This window comes from Jaculus jaculus, chromosome 5 (assembly GCF_020740685.1).
Source record: "Jaculus jaculus isolate mJacJac1 chromosome 5, mJacJac1.mat.Y.cur, whole genome shotgun sequence".
NCBI lineage: Eukaryota > Metazoa > Chordata > Mammalia > Rodentia > Dipodidae > Jaculus > Jaculus jaculus.
Genome location: NC_059106.1, coordinates 96227599 through 96248164, shown reverse-complemented (window position 1 = coordinate 96248164; position 20566 = coordinate 96227599). Strand labels below are relative to the sequence as shown.

The 20566-nt window shown below is 42.1% G+C and overlaps 1 protein-coding gene across 8 annotated transcripts in view; it reads right to left on the bottom strand.

Moving 5' to 3' along the window:
* Patj (PATJ crumbs cell polarity complex component) overlaps positions 1-20566 on the bottom strand; it is a 430613-nt gene that overhangs the window by 47263 nt on the left and 362784 nt on the right. For 6 of the 8 annotated variants that reach the window (XM_045148899.1, XM_045148905.1, XM_045148903.1 and 3 more), the window contains 4 exons: positions 19562-19645; positions 8434-8627; positions 5303-5450; positions 3721-3807 (listed from right to left, as the gene is read on the bottom strand). In XM_045148899.1, the coding sequence (XP_045004834.1) occupies positions 3721-3807; positions 5303-5450; positions 8434-8627; positions 19562-19645 (513 nt within the window). Of the gene's footprint in view, positions 1-3720; positions 3808-5302; positions 5451-8429; positions 8628-19561; positions 19646-20566 lie in introns of those variants that run through there. The other 2 variants (XM_045148902.1, XM_045148906.1) reach the window with 2 other exon arrangements.

The following is a 20566-nucleotide window of genomic DNA, read 5'->3' as shown; positions in this document are numbered from 1 at the left end:
GCCTCCTGAGTGCTGGGCATGTACCATTACTCCTGGCCTGCCACAAGTTTTAAAAATATTTTCATATTTCCTCTTTTAAAGAACGTCTTTTAAAAATTTACTTGATAGAGAAAGAGGGAGGGAGGGAGAGAGAGTGTTAAAGAGACAGACAGACAACATGCATGCTGGAGCCACTGCAAATGAACTCCAGACACATCTGCCTGCTTGTACATGTAGCTTATGTGTGTCCTGGGGAATCAAGCCTGGGTCCTTTGGCTTTGCAGGCAAGTGGCTGTCACTGAGCCTAGAGCTTATCAATTCAGCTAGACTAGTGAGCAAGCAAGTTCCGGGATCTTCCTGTTTCTGCCTCCTCAGTGCTGGGATTATAGGAGTGCACCACCACACCTAGCTTTTATGTGGGTTTAGGTATCCAAGTTCAGGTCCTCTTTTGTGGTACTACCCACTGACTGCCCCCTGCCCCTTAATATTTCCTAAATAAGAAAAATTTCAAATAGGTAAAAAAGTTAAAGGATTACAGCTAGCCATGCACATTCAGCCTTGATGTCATAATTACATCTGCTTTGCTTTTGTGCCAGGCATGGTATCATACACCTCTAATCCCAGTACCAGGTAAGTGGATGCAGGAAGACCATGAATCTGAGGCATTCTGGGGCATAATTTTGAGACAACTAAAATAAAATACAATCACTATATTTCTTTATCACAGGCCACGTATTTACCAATCAAGTCATCTTTAAGCTATTTTTGGTTTAAGATAAGATCTCGTCTAGTCCATCAGGGTGGCCTCAAATTCTCTACGTAAGCCAAAGGCTGACCTTCAATGTCTGATTATCCTGTCTCCACCTCCCGAGTGCTGAGGTTGAAGGTACTCACCATCATGTCCAGGCTAAGTTCATCTTTCTTTCTTTCTGTTTTCAATTTTCTATTAACAACTTCCATGATTACAAAAAATATCCCATGGTAACAACCTCCTTCCCCACCACTTTCCCCTTTGAAACTCCAGACACAAAATGGCCTGGATATCCATGACCTCACAGTGACTGACACTACCTACACAAGACCATCATAATAGGAGGAAAAGATCATGACATCAAAATAAAAGAGAGACTGATTAAGATGGGGAGGAGATATGATAGAGAATGGAGTTTCAGTTCATTTTCAAATATTCTCTTTGGTTGAAGTTGTAGACATTAGTACACTTTAGGATGGATACATAAACTTGAAGGGCTGATTTTCTTTCTGAAAGGATGTGGCTTAACTAAATGACACTGAGAATTGAGGGAGTGCAGATGATTATAGCTTGTGTCTTTAAAATAAAATAATAAAAAAACACAAGTTGTCTGCAGTTGCACATGCCTGTAATCTCTGGCTAAGGCAGGAGGATTATGAATTTAAGGCCAGCCTGGCTTACACAGCAAGATCCTACCTCAAGGTAAAAAGGAAAGAAAGGAAAAAAAAAAAAACAAACAAAACCCTCAGTCACTCAAGGAAGAGATTTCTCACGTATTTTTCCTCCATTTTTTTTATGGTTCTTTGAAACAGAGACTCTTTCTATAGGCTGGCCTGGAGCTTGCTATGTAGCCTACCTTGGCCTGCACTTGTGATCCTCCTGCCTTTGGTTTCAAGTGCTGAAATTAAAGCGTGCCATTGCAACCTGCTCCAGTGTTTTTGTTTCTTTATTTTCTTTCTTGCTAATATACAGTTTGCTTTGCAGAGTAGAAATATTTCTTGGTTAGTAGAAAAGTCATTTTATTTATTTATTTGACAGGATCTCAGTACCACAGCCTGGCCTTGAACTTCTGATCCTTCTGCAAACTGGAATTATTGGTGTGTTCTTCCATGTCTGGTTTTTGCAATGCTGGGGATTGAACCCAGGATATCTTGCATGCTAGGCAAGCACTCTATCACCTAAGCTACATGCTTAGTCCTAGAAAAAGCCATTTTCAAAGAAGGACCTTTGTGTTCACAAAGTCAAGTTCTCTCCAACAGAACTACTTTCTGTGGACCAAGCTAGTGAGCTATAATTCTCTTTACCTCCCTATATTACAGATCATTTAGAGGGAAACCTATGTCCCTGAGCATTTCCTCTTTTAAAGACCACCTAGAAGGAAACCCTTGTCTCTGAGTGTCTCCTGTCTTGTAGACCACCTAAAAGGGAACCCGTCATCCTGATTGCCTAAACTACTTCAAACATGTCTGCTGTGAACAACTTTGGGATGTGAGTAATAAACCTTCTGTTAACCAAATTAGAAAAACCTTCATATACATTAGCGACTGTTTTTTGTTTTCAGAGGTAGGGTCTCACTCTGGCCCAGGCTGACCTGGAATACTCAGGGTGGCCTTGAACTCAAAATCCTAGTACCTCTGCCTCCCAAGTGCTGGAATTAAAGGCGTGTACACACGCCTGGCTTATTTCCTTTGTTTTGCTTGCTTTCTTTCTTTCTTTCTTTCTTTCTTTCTTTCTTTCTTTCTTTCTTTTTTTTTTTTTTTTTAGGTAGGGTCTCACTCTAGCCCAAGCCTTATTTCCTTTTTTAAAAAAGTTAAATTTCTATCCTATGAAATAAAAATTATGGACCAGGTAAGATTAGGGAAAATAGGTCTTCCAAATCTGATGGCTTATGTTTATGCAGCAGATAAGCAGAGTAACAGAAGCACTGTGTGTCTGTGTATGTAAATTTGCTGCTTACTACATAAGCCAGAAGTGGGAAAAGAAAATTCTGGATGTAACAGTGTAGATTGGGTTTGACCCCCCCCCCCCACCAGGTAGGGTCTCATTCTGGCTCAGGCTGACCTGGAATTCACTATGGAGTCTCAGGGTGGCCTCAAAACTCACGGTGATCCTCCTACCTCTGCCTCCCGAGTGCTGGGATTAGAGGCGTGTGCTACCACACCCGGTTTGGGTTTTACTTTTTCGCAGATCCCTTCAGACGAGTCAGCTAGTCTGTATTCTATCTATCAATGATATTATCAAAAGAGGCAGCAAACAGCCATGCAGAAGCAGCTAAGTGTGACTCACACCAGAGAGTGTCTTCAAGTGAAGACTGGGGGAGGGGGCTGGAAGTCTTGTTTGTAACCTCAAAACATAGGCCTATCCAGAACCCACCGAGGAGACTAAGGGACCACATGCACATTTCTACGGTTAAATTGTGGGGCTAAGGGGACTAAACACATTGCCCAACATCTTGCTCTGGCAACCATTATAACAGAGAAAAAAAAAGGAAACAGTGAAAACACTCTGTTCAGAAAAAGTGACACGTCAGCCTTGAAAATAAACATTTACTAGCTCACAAAATATTGCCCACTCATTCCTCCCTCCCATAAGAAAAACCTTGGGCTTTGCTCTCCCAGGAATATGCCATTAATTGCTGTCAGCATGTGTGAGTGGCTGGTCACACATTAAATTTATAGAATATTTAACTGGATGAATAGAACAATGTTGTGCTAATGAGGGTCAAATTGCCACCAGATGTTACCTCTTCTTTTCTAACATAAACACAGCTGTGTACATGTGTGCATAAGCAATACAGAATAGTGGGAGAGAGAAATAGTTCTAACAAAACATTTGCAGGGAATCAAAAAGGGAAATATATATATATTTCTCCCATCTTTCATTGTTAAGTTAGTGTTGTGAATATGACATGCATCAGACATTATGAAATGAGGAGTTGTCTCCCAATGGGAGCAGGAGAGTAAGCATTCAGCTGGGAAGCCTTCAACAACCTGGCTGTTTTGCGAGGTCTTCCTTGAGGAGGCCCAGGAACCGGCTCGGAGTCTCCCAATCTCTAGTTGCACAAGTCCCTGGGCACACTTGGGAAGACAAGAAAAGGACAGAAATGAAATGCAAAAGCATTTATGTTCCGAACACCAAAGCTGGGCCACCACTCATCTCTGTAGCCACGGCTTATGAAGGAGAACAAAGGCAACACACAAGGAGACTCAGTCATTCCAAAATCAAACCAAAGAACACAAGTCTCACAACCTCCACAAATATATTAAACAGACTGGATTTCACTTCACCTCTCTATTCTTCCTCCTCCCTTCTGATGAAATATTCACAAAGGGCAAAATAGGAGAAAGTGATAAAGAGCAGAACAGAATTATCAGATAGGGAGATAATTTAGAAATATAAACCTTCCCCTGGATACTAACTAAAGTCAAGTCCATCTGAATTTGCACAAGCTACCATAGTTATTTGTGAAATCCAGAATGGGAGACATCTGGTTATAGTTTAATGGGAAGAAGAGTCCACAAGGCAGAGCCACTTGGACGGGAAGTTTGTGCTCACAAGTTCAGCGACAGCCAGTGTGAGGGGACCACTCAGCAGAGCCTCGTAACTCAGGCTTACCACATTGCTTTTCAGTTTACTTTCTTTTGGGCCTTTCTTTCTTTCTTTCTTTCTTTTTTTTGTTTTGGTTTTTTGAGGTAGGGTCTCACTCTAGGCCAGGCTGACCTGGAATTCACTATGGAGTCTCAGGGTAGCCTCGAACTCACGGCAATCCTCCTACCTCTGCCTCCCGAGTGCTGGGATTAAAGGTGTGCGCCACCACGCCCGGCTATCTTTTTTTTTTTTTAAGTTTTTATTTATTTATTTGAGCGCAACAGACAGAGAGAGAGAGAGAGAGAGACAGAATATGAATGGGCACTCCAGGGCCTCCAGCCACTGCAAACGAACTCCAGATGCATGCGCCCCCTTGTGCATCTGGCTAACGTGGGTCCTGGGGAATCGAGCCTTGAACCGGGGTCCTTAGGCTTCACAGGCAAGCGCTTAACCATTAAGCCATCTCTCCAGCCCCCTCCCTTTTTTTTTTTTTTTGAGGATGAGTCCCACTCTATCTCAGGTTGACCTGGAATGCACTCTGTAGCCCCAGGCTGTCCTCAAACTCACAGTGATCCTCTTACCTCAGTGCTAGGATTAAAGGTGTGCACCACCATGCCTTGCCTTAGTTTATATTTCTCTCCAGCAATAAAAGGTGGATTGACTAACTCCTAACTATGTGCTCCATGGCAGCAGAGAGGGAGGAGGAGGATTCTATGCTCCAGCAGAGCCCACACCCCCAAGTTAAAGGATAGCTCTGGACAAACGGAATTCTCACAAACCTGAAAAATTAGCCTAGAAACCCCAAGCGGGTTCTCCTCCATTCTCTAAGTTAATATAACAGCTTTCTTTCAAATCTATTCCTGATCACTTGCAATAATCAGAAACTAGATTTCTAGTAACAGTTAGACATCTCCCAACGAAGGCAGACATGACAGCTCCAGGTGCGTGGAGTGGCAGCCAGACAGGAAGTGTCTCAGGACCCACCTTTAGGATGGCAGCTACTGTCTCTTGTGAGGCATTTCTTGTGTCTTCCCCATTCACAGACAAGATCTGGTCTCCCTGAATCAACCTCCCATCCAGGTCTGCAGCTCCGCCTTTTACAATGTCAGAAATAAACACTCCACTTCCATTCCTGTTAATACCATAAAGTGGGAGATTGGCACAACCAATTACTTTTTCATTAAAACCTGAGACTAGTTTCTCTATATATAGATGCACTAAATCCTAAATCTCAGGATTCCAGAAAAACATTAAGTCCAATACTACCCACTAACTTTCTAAATAATAAATATCTGAGCATTTGCCCTTCAGGTTATGCTTATTTGTGTTGCCTACTGTATATTCATTTTTGCCTATTGTATATTTATTTTTATTGTCTCAAGAGCCATTTTCATGGAGTAAAATGCAAATGTAGTAATTGAAAAGGTAGCGTTTAATACTTCTAAAATGAACAGTTTGCAGCTCAGAGGATAGAATTCAGTGGCAGAGTGCTCACCTAGCATGTAAAAGGTCCTGGGTCCTTTCCCAGCATCAGAAACAAAATGAACAGGGTATTTTCCTAGAACATGTGAGTCCAATTGTTAACATCTATTCTATTTCTAATCTCCTCACTCTTTTCCTGTCTTTATTTTCAGAGGTTTTTCTTTTTGAGATAGGAGCTTATATAGTCCAGGATAGTCTTGAGGTTTTCTTTTTCTTTTTCTTTTTGGGGGTGGGGTGTGGGGTGATGGTTAAATTAGGGTTTTGCTCTGGCTCAGGCTGACCTAGAATTCACTGTGTAGTCTCAGGTTGGTCTTAACCTCACAGCAATCCTCCTACCTCTGCCTCCTGAGTTCTGGGATTAAAGGTGTCTGCCACCAGCCTTGAGTTCTCTATGTAGCTAAGGATGACCTTGAACTCCTGATCCTCTTGCCTTTACCTCCTGAGTCCTGGGGTTATAGGCGTGTGCAAGCATGCCTGGTTTATGTGGTGTTGGAGATCAAACCCAGGGCACTGTGCATGTTAAGCAAGCATTCTACCACCTGAGCCCTTTTATTTGCAGACTCAATTGAAAGTATTTGATGAATAAATTTATATTTCAAAACTGAAACAATTAAATGCATACCTTGAAGTTTGTCCATCTCCCCCTGCCCCACCAGGTAGGGTTTCACTCTAGCTCAAGCTGACCTGGAATTCACTATGTAGTCTCAGGATGGCTTCAAACTCACCTACCTCTGCTTTCCGAGTGCTGCAACTAAAGGCATACACCACCATGCCTGGCTTGAAGTTTCTTTCACTGTTTCCTGACTCCAAATTCCCTTCTCAGTGGCATCTGTGCTGCCTGCTTCCTGGGGGCTTATACAGTACCTATGTGCTATGTATCTGTGCATAGTATGCATGTGTCCCTGGGCTTATGTGCATGTACATGTGCATATACACACACACCACCTCTGCCTTCTATTCCCTCTTTCCTTCCTTTCCCCCACTTTTAAAAAGTTTACTTTTCATTTATTTATTTATTTGAGAGGAACAGACACAGAGAGGCAGAGAGAGAGCAAATGGGCTCGCCAGGGCCTCCAACCACTGCAAATGAACTACAGACGTGTGCTCCCCCTTGTGCATCTGGCTAATGTGGGTCCTGGGAAATGGAGCCTCGATCCAGGGTCCTTAGGCTTCACAGGTAAGCGCTTAACTGCTAAGCCATCTCTCCAGCCCATTCCCCAACTTTTTTTTTTTTAATTTTTATTAACATTTTCCATGATTATAAAATATATCCCATGGTAATTCCCTCCCTCCCCACCCCCACACTTTCCCATTTGAAATTCCATTCTCCATCATATTACCTCCCCATAACAATCATTGTAATTACATATATACAATATCAACCTATTAAGTATCCTTCTCCCTTCCTTTCTCTACCCTTTATGTCTCCTTTTTACCTTACTGGTCAACTTTTTTTAAAAAATATTTTTATTTATTTGAGAGAGAGAAAAAAATGGGCGTGCCTCGGCCTCCAGACATATGTGCCACCTTGTGAATTTGGCTTTATATGGGTATTGGGGAAATGAACCTGGGTCCTTTGGCTTTGCTATCAAGTGCCTTAACTGCTAAGCCATCTCTCCAGCCCCACTTTTTTTTTTGAGACAGGGTCTCACTCTGTAGCCCAAGCTGGCCCAGAACTCATTATATATAGGGACAAGTTGTCGTCAAAGCTGCAGTGATTCACCTGCCTTAGACTCCTGTGTGCTGGAATTACAGGTTATGAGCCACCATGTTTGGCATTTAGTGTTTGTTTCACTTAATACATTGTAGCAGTTGATTTTTTTTTGTGGGGGGGTAGGGGTGCTAGAGACTGAATCAAGGGCTCATGTGTGCTAAGCGTGTGACTCCCACTGGACCATTTTCCTCCCTTCAGCTGATCTTCATTAAACCCTGGCTGCATCTTCATGTTAATGGCTGTATAGAGTCTGTGATGTCCTAGACTGTCACCATTAGTAACTAGCTAATGGGCACACATCCCCTCTTCAGCTATCGCAAGCAATGTGCAATGGAGAGGGAAAGTACACTGGAGAGAGACACCCCTGATTCCCTCCAGTGTAAAGTCTGTGCTAGGAATATAAATGCTCTTTGCAAATTCAACCTAAAATGCAAATATGACAATTGTTTCATGGAACCCCACATGATAGCTAAGGAAAACCCACTGAAACATGAGATTATGTGAGTTTAGTGAGACCCTGCTGAAAGAAAGCAAAACACAAACAAGCACAAAACAAAACAATCATTTTCTGAATGGGACTTCTCGGGCAGGTAGAGGTAAAGAACCTGCTGTGGTTGCTCTGGACCCACAAGTACAAGAGAACCCACTAAAATTATCTTGAAGCAATAACTATAATCCTTATCCTATGGCTAAGAACACACTTCAACAGAGCAGCCCAGCTGGGTTTATAGGAATGGCTACTAGGTCCAGCTCTATCTTGACATGACAAGCTTTAGAAATCCCATCAGTACACTATGGCACACCACCCTGAAGGCATTCCATCCTGTCTTGGAAGAAATCCCATCACTAGTTTGCTGTAGGCTTTACCTTGGTGTTCTCATAAGATGAAGTGAAAGGGTGACCCTAACTTGAGTGTTACCGTTTCCCAACGATGCTCAGGCCCAGTCCGCGACCAGTCTTCTTCTGTAGATCCACAGGAAACATCTCCAAGTTCTCCTCATCTCTGTAGTGCGCCTCATCTCTGTACACCACCAGCTGCACCTTCTGGGGTGTCTGCCTCAGGGCTGTGATGGCTTCCTCGTGGCTGCAGCTCCTCAGATTGACCCCATTAACCTGCAACAAAGGCCAGCCTGACATGGAACAGCACAGGCCTTTCATTCTTCCTGCTGCACCTCCTTGATCCTTGCAAGGTGAGAACCCTTGAGAAAGTTCTAGTCATTCCTAAAGCACACAGGTATGACCATTTGCAGCAAGAGCTGCTTCAAATATCAAGATCCCCACCCCACATAAGAACAGAGGGTGAGCTGGCTCATGTGGTCATGACTGATATAGCTGTGAACTTTGCTATGGAGATGTATGTAGGTATGGAACAGGTAGGAGGTTGAAGGAGAGTAGCTAATGGCGCTAGGTCAGTATTTTTAGGCTGTCTGCCTGTTAAATCTGACATTCTCATTCTAAAATGCTCACATCACAATGACTTCAGAGTTGGCCAAGGCAAATAAAGCACACCTTACAGGTGCCCTGAAGGTTTCTCAACTGACTCGGATGAGGCACACACAGGACCACCCATCTCCTGTGAAGCTGGGCAGTTGACTGACCTCTCTGAACCATCCTGTCAAAAGGAGACCATAGCCAACTGTTATTTTTTACTTAAATATTTCCATAGCATGTGAGTGCCAGCCCTTTAGGTTATTTTTTTAAATTTTTATTAGTGAATAATAATTGAACAAAATAATAGATTTCACTGTGACATTTTAAAAATATTTTACTTATTTGAGAGAAACAGGTAGAGGGAAAGAGAGAACGAACATGCCAGAGCCTCTAGCCTCAGCAAACGAACTCCAGACGCATGTGCCCCCTTGTGCATCTGGCTTACGTGGGGCCTGGGGAAATTGAACTGGGGTCCTTAGGCTTTGCAGGCAAATGCCTTAACCACTAAGCCATTTCCCCAGCCCCACTGTGACATTTTCATACATGCATACAAGGTACTTTGATCATGTTCATACCCCTATCACTCTCTCTTTTTCCCCCTCACCAGCCTTCTGTCTTCTTTCTCTTCTCAAATAGTTACCAATCTAATTTCATGTCTTTCCCTCCTAGATTTCACATAGTAGGGGGCAAAAAAACATGTAATAACTTTTCTGAATCTGGCTTATTTTGCTTAGCATTATGACCTCCAGTTCATCCATTTTCTTGCATGATTTCATTTTTTCTTTTTTTTAAAAATTTTTATTAACATTTTCCATGATTACAAAATATATCCCATGGTAATTCCCTCCCTCCCCACCCCCACACTTTCCCATTTGAAATTCCATTCTCCATTATATTACCTCCCCATTACAATCATTGTAATTACATATATACAATATCAGCCTATTAAGTATCCTCCTCCCTTCCTTTCTCTTCCCTTTATGTCTCCTTTTGATTTCATTTTTCTTTATGGCTGACTAATACACTATGGTGTGTGTACATGTCACATTTTCTTTCTTTATATACCCACTGATGGGTACCTGTATTGATTCTATAATTTAGCTATTAATAATAGTGCTGGAGGCTAGGTGTGGGGGCGCATGCCTTTAATCCCAGCACTCGGGGAGGCAGAGGTAGGAGGATCACTGTGAGTTTGAAGCCACCCTTAGAAACATAGTGAATTCCAGGTCAGCCTGGGCTAGAGTAAGACACTACCTTGAAACTCTAGAAAACAAAAACAAACAAACAAACAAACAAACAAAAAATAGCGTTGGAAGATGGTTCTGTAGTTGAAGACACTTGTTTACAAAGCCTGCCAATATAAATTCAGTTTTCCCCAGCACATATATAAAGTAGACACAAAGGGCTGGACTATAGCTTTCAAAGCCTGGCCCTGGCAGTGGCCTAGGTCTGTCAGCTAGTTTAAGTCCTATAGTTTCTACAACCTCCCCAAACAGTGCCACTATCTGGGAACATGAGCCCAAGAGGGACATTTCACATTCAAACTACAGCCATTCAGACGAGGGTGAGATAGAAACTTTTAATTTTTTAATTTTTGCTTTTTTCAAGGTAGGGTCTCATACTAGCTCAGACTGACCTGGAATTCACTGTGTAGTTTCAGGGTGGCCTTGAGGGCATGGCAATCCTCCTACCCTGCCTCCTGAGTGCTGGGATTAAAGGCATGCGCCACCACGCCCGGCTAGAATTCTTTTTTTAAAAAATATTTTTTATTTTATTTATTTGAGAGAGATAGAGAGAGAGAAAAGGCAGACAGATAGAGAATGGGTGAGCCAGGACCTCTAGCCACTTCAAACCAAACTCCAGACACATGAGCCACCTTGTTACGTGGGCTCTGGGATTTTTTTTCCCTTGAGGGAGGGTCTCACTCTAACTCAGGCTCACCCTGGAATTCACTATGTAGTCTCAGGGTGGCCTTTGAACTCTCACGATCCTCCTATGTCTGCCTCCCAAGTGCTGGGATTAAAGGTATGTACCACCACACCTGGCTCTCAATGTATGTTTTTTCTGTTTTGGTTTTTTTGAGGTAGGGTGTCACTCTAGCCCAGGCTGACCCGGAATTCACTATGTAGCCTCAGGGTGGCCTCGAACTCATGGTGATCCTCCTACCTCTGCCTCCCAAGAGCTGGGATTAAAGGCATGCACCACCATGCCTGGGTCTTCAATATGTTTTTATAAAAAATATTTTAAAAATTATTTGTACATATGTTTATGTACACAGGCATGTCAGGGTCTCTTGTCTGCAAACAAATGCTAGAGATATGTGCAATTTTTTTTTTTTACATCTGGCTTTACATGCGTGCTGGAGAATCAAACCTGAGCTGACAGGCTTTGCAATCAAGTGCCATTAGTTACTGAGCCATCTCCCCAGGCCCTCAATGTACTTTGGACTTATTTCGTGACTGCTAAAGATGAATATTTTTTGTGCAGTTGTTGGCCACTTGTACTACTTCTTTTTTCTTTTAAATAAAGAGGTTTATTTTTTTGTTTACATTTTCATTTATTTTTATTGGAGAGCGACAGACAGACAAAGAGGCAGATAGGTAGAAAGAGAATGGGTGCATCAGGGTCTTTGGCCACTGCAAAAGAACTCTAGATGCATGTGTCCCCTTGTGCATCTGGATAACATGTGGAATCAAACCTGGGTCCCTTGGCTTTACAGGCAAACACCTTAACTGCTAAGCCATCCCTCCAGCCCCAGTTTTGATATTTTTGAAAATATAAAAACATCTTTTAGTACCCTTTTTAATTTTCTTTTCTCCTTATTATTTTATTTAGTAACAGAAAAATCAAATTTTTATTTTTTAAAAATGTTTTTTATTATTATTATTAACAAGATGTTTCATATGGATATCATGTGTTGGTACTCTCTTTTCCTTCCTCTCTGCCCCCATTCCACTAGGGACTTTTCTCAGTGGGGATTTTGGTATTCCCCATGGGGTTGCAGTTTATGTGTTGTGGCAGTCAGTTATTTTGTGAGGAGGGAATGCCTCTCGGCATTATATCTCAATCTGTGGCCCTTACAATTTTTCTGCTCCCTTTTCTACAAAACTTCTTGAACTATGGTGGGTGAGTTTTAATACTTATTTATTTTTGAAGCTCAGTCTGACCGTCTAGTCTGTCTGCCCATCTGCCTCATGCCGCTCACCTCCCTCTCTCCTTCCCTGTCTGTCTGTCTGTCTGCCTCATGCCCCTCACCTCCCTCTCTCCTTTCCTCTGTCTGTCTGCCCATCTGCCTCATGCCGCTCACCTCTCTCTCTCCTTCCCTCTGTCTGTCTGTCTGTCTGTCTGCCCATCCACCCCATGCTGCTCAGGGGCCTCCCTGGCCAACAACTCACTGGACGGTATCCCATCCCTGGCACTGAAAATTTTCTAGCAACAATCTACGGCTCCTGAGTGTTCCATTGTCCAAAACAGTAGGTTTCCATATGATTTATTTATATCCTCTTAGATTTTGATTAGCCCTCCCTCCACCTTTCCTTTACTCAATCTCTTCCCCTGACCTCACTTGGGCCTTTCACCCCCATTAATCTATTCTTCTACTTACACACAGTGTCCTTTTCCATAAAAAAATCTTTGTAATTTCATGAGGTTCCAGCAGCTAATCTGTGGTTTTATTGCCTGAGCAATTGGGGTTATATTCAGGGAGTCATTGCCCAGACCAATATGTTCAAGGGTTTCCCCTACTTTTTCCTTTAGCAGTTTCAGAGTATCAGGTCTGATATTAAGGTCTTTAATGCATTTGGCCTTAATTCTTGTGCACGGAGAGAAGAATCTATGTTCATCTTTCTACATATACATATCCAGTTTTCCCAGCACCATTTGCTGAAGAGGCTGTCTTTTTTCCAGTGAATATTTTCAGGTGGCTATAACTACCCAGACTTACATCTGGGTCTTCTATTCTATTCCAATGATCTACCTGTCTGCTTTTGTGCCAGTACCATGCTGTTTTTGTTACTATGGCTCTGCAGTATAGGTTAAAATCAGGTATGGTGATACCACCAGCCTTATTTTTGTTGCTCAGTATTGTTTTAGATATTTGAGATTTTTTTGTGCTTCCAAATGGATTTTTAGATTGTTTATTCTATTTCCGTGATGAATGCCATCGTAATTTTGATGGGGATTGCATTAAATGTGTTGATTGCTTTTGGTAAGATTGCCATTTTCACAATATTGATTCTTCCGATCCAGGAACAAGGGATGTTTTTCCATTTCCTAGTGTCTTCTGCAATTTCTCACTTCAGTGTTTTAAAGTTTTCATTGTAGAGATCCTTCACTTTGGTTAGGTTTATTCCAAGGTACTTTATTTATTTTTTGATGCAATTGTGAATAGGAGTGATTCTCTGATTTCATCCTCTGTGTGTTTGTTGTTAGCATACAGGAAGGCTACTGATTTCTATGTATTTATTTTGTATCCTGCTACATGGCTGTAGGTGTTTATCAGCTCTAACAGTTTGCTGGTAGAGTCTTTAGGGTCCTTTATGTATAGAATCATGTCATCTGCAAATAATGATAACTTGATCTCTTCCTTTCCAACTTGTATCCTTTTTATGAAGAATTAATACACATCTTTCAGTAGCAGCTCTGAATTTTTTAAAAATATATTTTATTTATTTATTTATTTGAAAGGGAAAGAGAGAGCAAGAGAGAGAGAATGGGCGCACCAGGGCCTCCAGCCACTGCAAACAAACTTCAAATTAAATTATGTGCCTCCTTGTACATCTGGCTTACATGGGTCCTGGGGAATTGAACCTGGGACCTTTGGCTTTGCAGGCAAACGCCTTAACCACTAAACCATCTCTCCAGCCCCATCAGCTCTGAATTTTAATGGTCTCAATTTCCCAATCAAAAGAAACAGACTATCAGAATGGACTAAATGGCAGAATCCTTCTGTTTCTTGCCTCCAAGAAACTCACCTCCAAAAATACTATGAAAAGATGGAAAATAGCATTTCAAACAAATGGGCTTGGAAAACAAGTGTATATCTGACAGGATAGATGTCAAACCAACATTAGTCAGAAGATATAAAGAAAGTCATTTTAAGCTGGGCGTGGTGGTGCACGCCTTTAATCCCAGTACTTGGGAGGCAGAGGTAGGAGGATTGCTGTGAGTTGGAGGCCACCCTGAGAATACAGAGTGAATTCCTGGTTAGCCTAGACTACAGTGAAACTCTACCTCGAAAAACCAAAAAAAAAAAAAAAGAGAAAGTCATTTTATACTGATTAAGGGAACAATCCAACAAAAGGACATTATAATTCTAAGCATATTTGCACAAAACACAGGTATATTCCATCTTATTAAACAAACACTGTGAGAAGTAAAGTCACAGATTAATCCAAGCACAATAGTAGTAGGTGACTTTGATATTCCACTCTTACCAACTGACAGGTCACCCTAGCCAAAAATAAAGAGAAGCATCTGGATTAAATGACATCACAGAACAAGTAGACCTAACAGTCATGTACAGAACATTCCATCCAAATGCTGCAGAATACACATGCTTTTCAGGAGCGTATGGAACTTTTTCTTTTTCTTTTTTTTTTTTTTTTTGGTTTTTCAAGGTCGGGTCTCACTCTAGCCCAGGCTGACCTGGAATTCACTCTGTATTCTCAGGGTAGCCTCAAACTCATAGTAATCCTCCTATCTCTGCTTCCCGAGTGCTGGGATTCAAGGCATGTGCCACCACACCCGGCTGGAACTTTTTCTAAAATAGGTTATATATTAGGACACAAAGTGAGAGTTGAGTGAGTATTCAGCACTACATGAGACCCCTCTACCACACCCTCCAAGGCTAAGGGACCACGTGAAAGAGGAAGTGGACAGAAAGTCAAAAGATGGGGAGGAGTGCTCTGGAACGCTGCCTTCCTGACACAAAGTAGTAGTTGCATTCATGACCTGCCTCACCGCTGATATCACCTATCACCAGACCTATCAATGTGTCCTCTCAGCTACTGGAGAAGGGAAAAAAAATGACAACAAAATAGAAGGACTAGTTGGGAAGCTGGAGTTCAGTGGAAAAGGGATGAACGAGGGGAAAAAATCAAAGTAATAGGATGGGATTATGATCAAAATGTATTATGTGGGCCAGTGAGATGGCTCAGTGGTTAAGGTTTCTGTTTGCAACAGCCAGGGTTCAATTCTCCAGTATCCATGTAAAGGCAGATGCACAAAGTAGCACATACTCTGGAGTTTGTTTGCAGTGGCAAGAGAACCTGGCACACCCATTCTCTCTCTCATCTTGAAAATAAAGAACAAAATAAATATTTAATATATATACATATCATATATATGTATGACAATTGTTTTTAAAAATGTGGTTTGGGGCTGGAGGGATGGGTTAGTGGTTAAGGCGTTTGCCTGCAAAGCCAAAGGACCCAGGTTAGATTCCCTAGTACCCACGTTAGCCAGATGCACAAGGGGTGCACGAGTCTGGAGTTCATTTGCAGTGGCTAGAGGCCTGGTGCACCCATTCTCTCTTTCTTTTTCTGTCAAATAAATAAATAAAATGTGGGGGCTGGAGAGATGGCTTAGCAGTTAAACACTTGCCTGTGAAGCCTAAGTACCCTGGTTTGAGGCTCAATTCCCCAGGACCCACATTAGCTAGATGCACAAGGGGGTGCACGCATCTGGAGTTCATTTGCAAAGGCTGGAGGCCCTGGCATGCCCATTCTCTCTATCTGCCACTTTCTCTCTCTGTCTGTCGCTCTCAACTAAATTAAAAAAAATGTGGCTCCCCGCTTAAAAAGGTAGGGTATCACTTTAGCCCATGTTGACCTGGAACTCACTCTGTAGCACCAGGTTGGCCTCAAACTCACAGTAATTCGCTTACCTCTACCTCCCAAGTGCTGGGGTTAAAGGCATGTGCTAACATGCCTGGCTAGGGATGTTTTTTAATTAGGTCTCATCAAGTACCTCCATCCCCAGGACCCTGAACTTGTGATCCTCCTGCCTTAGTCTCCCAAGTGCTGGGACTATAATCCTGGCATAATTTTTAAAAATATCATTTATTTATTTACTTCCAAGAAGAGAGATGGCAGTGGGGGCCAGGGGGCGAGAGAATAGGCACACCAGGGCTTCAAGCCACTGCAAATAAACTCCACTTTCTGCATCTGGCTTTATGTGGGTACTGAGGAATTGAACCAGGGTTGTTAGGCTTTGCAAGCAAGTGCCTTAAACGCTGAGCCATCTCTCCAGCACATCTTTATTTATTTTATTTATTTATTTTTTACTTGAGAGTGACAGAGGGAGATAGAGAGAAAATGTGCACACCAGGGCCTCCAGCTACTGCAAATAATTACAGATGCATGCATGACCTTGTGCACCTGGCTTACGTGGGTACTGGGGAATCAAGCCTCGAACCAGGGTCCTTCGGCTTCACAGTCAAGCGCTTAACCACTAAGCCATCTCTCCAGCCCCTCTATTGTTAAATTTTTTTTTGACAACTTCCATAATTATAGACAATAACCCATGGTAATTCCCTCCTTCCTCCCACTTTCTCCTTTGCAACTTCACTCTCCATCTTACATTTTCCCTTCTTAATCAGTCTCTCTTTTATTTTGATGTCACCATCTTTTCCTCCTATAATGATGGTCTCGTGTAGGTAGTGTCAGGCACTGTAAGGTCATGGATATCCAGGCCATTTTGTGTTTGGTGGAACACGTTGTCATGAGTCTTACCCTTACTTTGGCCCTACTTTTTGGGAGGGAGTTTCGATGTAGGGTTTCACTCTAGTGCAGGCTGACCTAGAATTTACTATGTAGTCTCAGGGTGGCCTCGAACTCATGGTGATACTCCTACTTCTTCCTCCCAAGTGCTAGGAGTAAAGGCATGAGCCACCACATCCAGCTGGCCCTATCTTTTATTTTTTTAATTGAGGTATAAACTAAGCTATGCATATTTAAAAAATACAGTTTGATATAATTTAAAATATTTTAATTTTTTATTTGCAAGCAGAGAGAGAGAGAGAAGGAATGGGTGCATCAGGTTTTCCAGCCTCTGCAAACAAACCCCAGATGCATATGCCCCTTTGTGCATGTGGTTTTACGAGGGTACTGGGGAATTTAACCATCAGGCTTTGTAGTCAAGTGCCTTAATGTCTGAGCCATCTCTCCAATCCTAAAATACATGTGTTTATACCTGTGAGGCCACTGCCACACTCAAAAACTAATAAGCATGTTCCATTTCAAGTGACCAAATACAGGATAATCTGTGGGTTTACATTTCATCTGTATCAAGACATATTTGCATCTGTAGTACTTTTTTTTTATCTGTAGTACTTTTAATGTTTGACCCATTCATCTTCAAAAACCAATTAGGACAGCATCAACTGATTAGAAAATCTAGAGAAAACAAAGATAAAACTCTTCAAAACTCCTAATCATGAAGGCAGTGAAACTCATTCCTAAAGGGCCTTGTTTGTTTTGCTAATGCCACTTCTGGTCCTGAATGAGTATCTCATAAACCAGGCCTCATCCCACCATGCAGTACGTTGGGGGCCTGCAGAGAAACCCTGTGGCTTAGCCTGAAATTAGTTTGCAGTCAGCCTGGCCTCCTCTCTTTGCATCCTGCTGTCTATGCTCTCTTCTCTTAATTATAACTCTGTTTTCATCTTGGGAGGCAGAAATGAGCCACTGAGGGGAAAAGTGAAATCTTGTGATGTCGTTCATAATGTGCTCTTAGTTTCAATGCAAACCTGCACATGCCCACCATAAAACTTATCCCACTGAACTCATCTAGTGGAAGAAACATGTTGCCTAAAGTCTCCCAACATCAAAAGGGCTCCATGGTACAACCTGCCAGAATGCCCAGCACCTTTATGTCCTGGTGTTATCCTGCCTGTCCTGGAATTTAAATGCTTTAACAATTTTGGCAAAAGAAAGGCAATTTGAAAGGGTCCAGTTTAGTACCTCATTGCTTGACAAATACTATATCACAACTAAAGAGACAATTTTCACATTAAAATGTTTTATTGTTTTTATTTATTTATTTTTTTTGGTGTGTGTGTGGTGAGAGGTACATCAGGTATCCTCCTCTATCACCCTTCTGCCTTATTTCGTTAGTCTGTCAGTGAATCTAGAGCTTTCTCTTTTTCAGCTACATTGGTTGATCAGCAGCCCCCAGTGATCCTCCTGTCTCCATCCCCATCAGCACTGGGGTTACAAGAACGAATGCCCCGCTCTTCCCACGGAAGCATCTGCCCAGCCCACGTTCAACTTTTTGTCAACTTGAAAATGCTAATGGCTACCAAGGTCCTTGGTTTCCCACCTGGAATAGATGGTAAGACCCTATTGCTGAAGACTCCACATACTTGGGCTGCAAGGAAACTGAGAAATCCTGCGGGAGCTGAGCTAAAAACCTCCTCTGTGTAGACCAGCTGACAGAAAGCTGGGAAAAAGCATGCTGCATGCAGTTCAATGGAAGAGAGAGAAATTACCAGTAGAGATAAACAAAAGTGGACAATGCAAGCCTTGTATTTTTCCAACCAGGGGCCAAATGAGCCAACAGATACAATAGTGCACGTTTATTATGGGGAAACCAACCACCCTTTAATTTGACTGGAGGCCTGCTCCATGAGAGGGAATACATCCCTGATACTGAAAACCTACAACAGTCAAGAGCCCTAGGGATGTAACGTCTACTGCTGTCTGGCTGAAAGTATATACTATGTTCACTAAACTGCCCAGTAAGTACTTCATTTAATGTTCATATCCATATATTAATGCTACTTTCACTTCTGGTTAGAGAAGCTTCTCTTTTCGGATGGCAGTGATCTTGGGATGACTCAGAAGGCACCATGGTGCTGAGAAGTGACAGAGAAGTGCTCAGCACTGCAATATCTCTATTACACCTTCCAAGGCTCAGGGTCCATTGTGGAAGAGGTGGCGGAAAGAATGTAAGAGCCAAAGGAAGGGTAGGGCTCCTTACAACGTGATCCTCCAGACACAAAATGGCCTGGATATCCATGACCTCACAGTGCCTGACACCACCTAGACAAGACCATCATAATAGGAGGAAAAGATCATGACATCAAAATAAAAGAGAGATTGAGAAGGGGAGGGGATAATATGGAGAGTGGAGTTTCAAAGGGGAAAGTGGGGGGAAGGAAGGGAATTACCATGGGATATTGTTTACAATCATGGAAGTTGTCAATAAAAAACAAATTAATTAAAGAAAACACTAATGGCAAGGCATAGATTTCCTTTTGTCATAAAGGTTAAGGGGATTTGCTTGCAAAGCCTTATGGCCTGGGCTCAATTCTCCAATAGCCACATAAAGCTAAATGCACAAAGAGGCATATGCATCTGGAGTTTGTTTGCAGTAGGAAGCCCTGGTGTACCCATATTCTCTCTCTCCTCCCCCTTTCCACTCTTTCTCAGAAAAGAGAGAAAGTTTTCTCAGATTACATCAACACAGTCACTACTTTAAACTAGCTAGTTAATCAATGTACACTGCAAACAAACAAACAAAACAAGAGGGAACATAGTTTTGTTAAAAGGGAGAAAAGTCACCAATGGTATACAATGGCTAGAGATTGAAAGGACAGATTCAGAAAGAGATACCTCAAGTATCTGGTCTCCAGCCCATAGTCTTCCATCTCGGGCGGCTGCTCCTTCTTCATAGACTTCATGGATAACTATAGCATCCTATTAAAGAAAATTCCCATTAATTCTGAATAATCACAAATGCTTCCTTAAGCATGAGACCAGGTAACAGGCAGCACTCATGGCTTGCCAGTGATGTTTATTTTAGCTGATTTGAAGATAAATAAGAGGCCCAGCTAGCCATTTAAAGGCATAATAATGTTTTTTGTTTGTTTGTTTGTTTGTTTTTCCAAGGTAGGGTCTTGCTCTGGGATTCACTATGTAGTCTCAGGGTAGCCTAGAATTCATGGTGATCTTCCTACCTCTGCCTCCCAAGTGTTGGGATTAAAGGCATGAGCCACCACGCGTGGCTTTGTAATTATGTTTTCTAAGATTTTTATTTCCTCCTTAGAACTGGATTTGCCTAGTATTTCATATTAATTTTCTCCATGGTTTTTGCTATTAACCTTGAACACCACTGCTGTGTATGAACTTGGTGTGAACTATGCATCATTCTTACTTCTGTTTTATGGCATTGCTAAACAGCTTCAAGTATTTGCTAGTATTCAAAGACTTGGCATAGATGTCTGGCTGATGAAGGGTTTGCCAGGTCTCCATGAAAGAAAAGAGTGCAATGGAATGAAGTGGGCTGAAGAACTGAGCATGATGTAGAGGACCAAAGCCTAAGTTAGCCAGGGGCTCAGATGCGACCAGCAGAGAGAAGTAATCTGAACTTGCTAGCATCTTCCTGAGCCAAACAATTAGGACAATATGGTAGGTAAGCTTTGGGTGAATAGTGTTTCATGGTTAATGAATTAGAAAATATTTGCATCCCTTCAATAAATAAATAAATATAATAAAATAATCTTAATTTTTTTCTTTTTATTTGTTATTAGAGAGAGAGAGAGAAAGAGAGAGGGAGAGAATGGGCACGTCAGGGCCTCCAGCTACTGCAAACAAACTCCAGACACATGCGCCACCTTG